Source organism: Manacus vitellinus, unplaced genomic scaffold (assembly GCF_001715985.3).
Source record: "Manacus vitellinus isolate BGI_N305 unplaced genomic scaffold, ASM171598v3 scaffold_52_pilon, whole genome shotgun sequence".
Taxonomy (NCBI): Eukaryota; Metazoa; Chordata; class Aves; order Passeriformes; family Pipridae; genus Manacus; species Manacus vitellinus.
This window is the reverse complement of record NW_021940628.1, coordinates 4,019,128-4,023,125: the sequence shown is the minus strand read 5'-3', so window position 1 is coordinate 4,023,125 and position 3,998 is coordinate 4,019,128. Positions and strand designations below refer to the sequence as shown.

Below are 3,998 nucleotides of genomic sequence, written 5' to 3'. Positions count from 1 at the left end.
CAAGGAACAGGACAAGGTGGAATTCCCTGTGTCCTCTACCAACCCAGTTTCTGTTTGGGGGTGATTCCTCCATGTGTTTGTTGTGGCTCTGTGTGAACTTGTCGTGGTCTGTGTTGTCACTTAACTCTGATCTTGTCTCTTTTCCCTCCCTGCCTGCTGCTGCTTTCATTCTCTAGTATTGGTATTTGCCATTCATTTCACCTTCTGCCTCTCTGCAGCTCATGGTAGGTGACAGATCCCAGATCAGCCCCTCTGATCCCCCTGCATGCCAAAACTGACAGCAGAAACCAGTGCTGGGGGTTCGTGCGTTCCCCAGAACACTTCCTTTTGCAGAGTTTGTTAAGCACTGGTCTGGCTTGATGGCTCCCAAAAAATGCTCTTTGACATCATTTCAGGGTGAGGATCGAAGGTGGTGGCTGGGAGAGGAGAACTTTTCCCCCTTTCTGCAAATTTTCTGCAAATCTGACAACTGTGCAAAGAAAACCTGAGTGACTTTGTTCCTGGATGTGCACAGCACTCGAGTGCTGGGCTGGCCTGGGATCATCCTCCCTGAGCCTCTGCTGGGTCTGAGGAGCTGATTTTAATCTGTGAAGCAAATTCTGTGCCCAGAAAACTTTCTAGGGACCAGATGAGTCTTGTTTCTTGGTACAGAGTGTTATAAATCCCTGGCTGGAGGAGCATTTTTGGCCTGTTGAAAGGACCAGAGCTGGAGCCCGCTGAGCGCTGCCCGTTTGTAACGTGTTGGTGAAACACAGGCTTGAGCCAGATCTCAGCTCTAGGCCAGTGGCTGAGGTAAATTCAGGGCCCTGGCATGGCACCTCGAGCCATCCAGGAGCTGTTGGGCTCTTTCCCAGAATCCCAGAGTGGTTTGGGTTGGAAGGGACCTTAAAGCTCGTCCGTAGGCAGGGACATCCTCCACTAGACCAGGTTGCTCAGAGCCCCGTTCTGAGGAGAGTGAAGTTGTTGCCCGAACTGGAGCTGGGATCCCTCCTGGTTAAGCACCATATTCCTTTGGGAATGCAGCAGGTGTCTGTCCCCTCTCTGTGCCGGGGCAGGTTCCGTGGGTGAGTCCCTTTTCCCCGCAGAACTCGGAGCTGTTCACGCTGACCTACGGCGCCCTGGTCACCCAGCTCTGCAAGGACTACGAGAACGACGACGACGTCAACAAGCAGCTGGACAAGATGTGAGTGGCTCCAGGGGTGGGGATGGATCTGCAGTGTGGGAGCTGTGCCTGAGCTGGGACCACAGCAGGGATCACATCCCTGTGTGCTGCTCCGGGAGCAAAGTCCCGGCAGGCTGAAGTTATTTTAACACTGATCTTTCTCAGATTCAGCTTTTCTTCTCCACTGCCTTCTTTTACAAAGATTTGTTGCCTTCCTAAAGCTGTTGCTCTGGTCCCTTCCCAGGGGTTACAACATCGGGGTCCGGCTCATCGAGGACTTCCTGGCCCGCTCCAACGTCGGGAGGTGCCACGATTTCCGTGAGACTGCCGATGTTATTGCAAAGGTAAACGTCCAAGCACAGCCTTCTCAGGTTTTGGGGGGGGTTTGCATGTGAGGATGGAGTATTTACTGCCCATGGGACTGTTCTGAGAGTCTGGCTGAGATTTTGGGGATGAAAAAGAGAGATTTAGCCCAACTACTGCTGGCTGGTGGGAACTGGGAGAAAGGAGAGGTGTTTGCAAACCCCTTCAGTAATTTTACATAGGTAAGGCTGTGCTGTTTCCTCACATGTTCTTGTTCCTCCTCCGTTTGACACAACAGATTGCATTTAAGATGTACCTGGGCATCACTCCCAGCATCACCAACTGGAGCCCTGGGGGTGACGAGTTCTCCCTGATCCTGGAAAACAATCCCTTAGTGGACTTTGTGGAGCTCCCTGACAACCACTCAACCCTCATCTACTCCAACCTGCTCTGTGGAGTGCTGCGGGGCGCCCTGGAAATGGTGAGCCATGTCTCTTCCCGTGGGATGGGGGTGTGGATAGCCAGGTGTCAGCAGATACTTTGATTCTAGCCCATGTTCGTGACTTCTGGTTTTGCTTTGGCCTTGAAGTGCATTCCCAGGGAACTGGCTGGGACAACAGAACAGCTGTGTCTCAAATTTCGGAGTCTGTAGAGCCCTGCATGTCATGCCATGCCCTCAGAGTCCTTAAGCTGGTGCTCCAGGATCATTCAGTGCCTGGAGAGGCTGCTGTGCAAAGGGAGATCCCAGCTCCCCTCTCCTCTCCCCTCCCTCAGGTGCAGATGGCTGTGGATGTGAAGTTTGTGCAGGACACGCTGAAGGGTGACAGTGTCACAGAAATACGGATGAAGTTCATCAGGAGGATTGAAGACAACCTTCCAGCTGGGGAGGAGTGAACCACAGCCCCATCTCCCTGGGGGCTGGAGGGACCAGCTGGGCTTGGCCATTAGCTTTCCTCACAGGCCCGCAGGGATCTCCTGCCCCTGCACACTCAGACTGACTCACTGACTGTTTCAGATGTCATTTTCTTCTTCTACTGTCACTTCCATCCTCTGTAGAAGATGATTTTCTGGTTGGTGTTTATTTCCCAGGTTCATTCTAAAGCTTTTTCATCAGCTGATGTGCTTTTCCTACTCCCCAGAGGCTTCCTATCCTCAGTTTCCAGTTGTGACCTGGGCTGCGTGAGAACAACTGCTCAGAGTCCAGGAGAGCTCCAGTCTGTTCACGTCTGGATCGGTGCTGGATGTCCAGAATTGGAGACCAAGCGATGAGAGCCCACAAATTCCCTGCTAAACCCTGTCCTTCCTTAAATGAGGTGTTTAAAATCCATTGGGAGAAAAGTGTGTAGTATTTCTGTAGACCAAACTTCCTGCACTTGATTCTGGGGTGACTGGTACATGCAAGCTTGATCCAAAGGGCTGGCTCAGGAGAGCTGCTGCAGTGCTGGCACTGGGTTGGGGGCTGTGGCACCACACAGGATGGCAGATTTGGGAGTCCTGTGCCCTTTCCAGTGTCCCTTCCCCAGCAACCTCACCACTCCCCTCTCGGGAAGGGAGATGTTAAACTGCAGTGGAGCAGCAGGAAATACTTTACGTGGAGAAAGGCAAGGGTGGCTCAAATGGCATCGGTGATCCACAGTGGGAACCAAACTCAGACTCAGGCCTGGGAGATGCTAAAGGCATTTCAGACTCTTCTGCTGTTGGGGTGTGTAAACTGCATGGTGTGGAGGTGGTGCTGGGGTTTGTTCTCACACATGTTCAGGCTGCAGCAGAATTTCCCATGTTCCGTGACTGGTGACCTGTGGCACCTGCTGGTCTGTAAAATACACAAAAAGCAAGAGACTGGAAAATCAGCTTCCTCTGCCACCCAGAGTCAGAAAACAGAGTCAGACACTGGGTTCCCAAATCACTTTACGTAGCATGAAGGCACAGCCCCACAGAGGTCACGGGGAGCTCCAGTACCTGTGTGGGTTGATGCCTGAGTGTGAGGTGAGAGGGAGTGACCTGCTGCCCGTGCTGCTCTTGTTTGGGTTCTCTGGATGAATGTTGGGTCATCTGGCGCTGAATGAGTCACCCTGTCCCTCTTTGGCCCAAATGAGTCCCTTTGGATGCCCTGTGAGATGTGAAGGGCCAGTGAGTCACTGTAAGAGCAGCCAGAGAACAACACTGAGGCGCAGCGGTGGCTGGTGGGTGTTGGGGTCAGAGGTGCTGCACAGTCATGTTGCAGAGCTCAAAACCATCCCTTGTTTCTCATTGTTTTGACCATTCCACATCTCTTTAAAGCTGCATTTTAGAAGCAATTGCATTAAAAGAATCCCGGTGTCAACTCTTTGGTCTCCTCTTGCCTTTGTTCTGGTGGCGGGTGCTGGTGTGGAGTGGCAGCCAGGGCTGGCAAAGTGACAGTGGTGATGGGGTGCCCAGGGCTGGCAGGGCAACAGCAGCACCAGAGCAAGAATTCCTGGCTGCCTATGCTCCTGGAGCTGCTGCCTGGAGGAACCTGCCCAGTATTCTGCACACGGAGGGCTGTGGCACTGGG

General features: G+C 53.0%; 1 protein-coding gene across 1 annotated transcript; it reads left to right on the top strand.

The window, feature by feature from the left end:
* Nucleotides 1-811: 811 nt before the first annotated feature.
* TRAPPC3 (trafficking protein particle complex 3) lies at nucleotides 812-3,788 on the top strand. Its single transcript, XM_029963061.1, has 5 exons — nucleotides 812-866; nucleotides 1,000-1,183; nucleotides 1,407-1,506; nucleotides 1,764-1,946; nucleotides 2,240-3,788. Exons 1-5 carry the CDS (start codon nucleotides 812-814, stop codon nucleotides 2,357-2,359), a joined length of 642 nt encoding a protein of 213 aa, XP_029818921.1. The 3' UTR covers nucleotides 2,360-3,788.
* The last annotated feature ends 210 nt before the right edge of the window (nucleotides 3,789-3,998 follow it).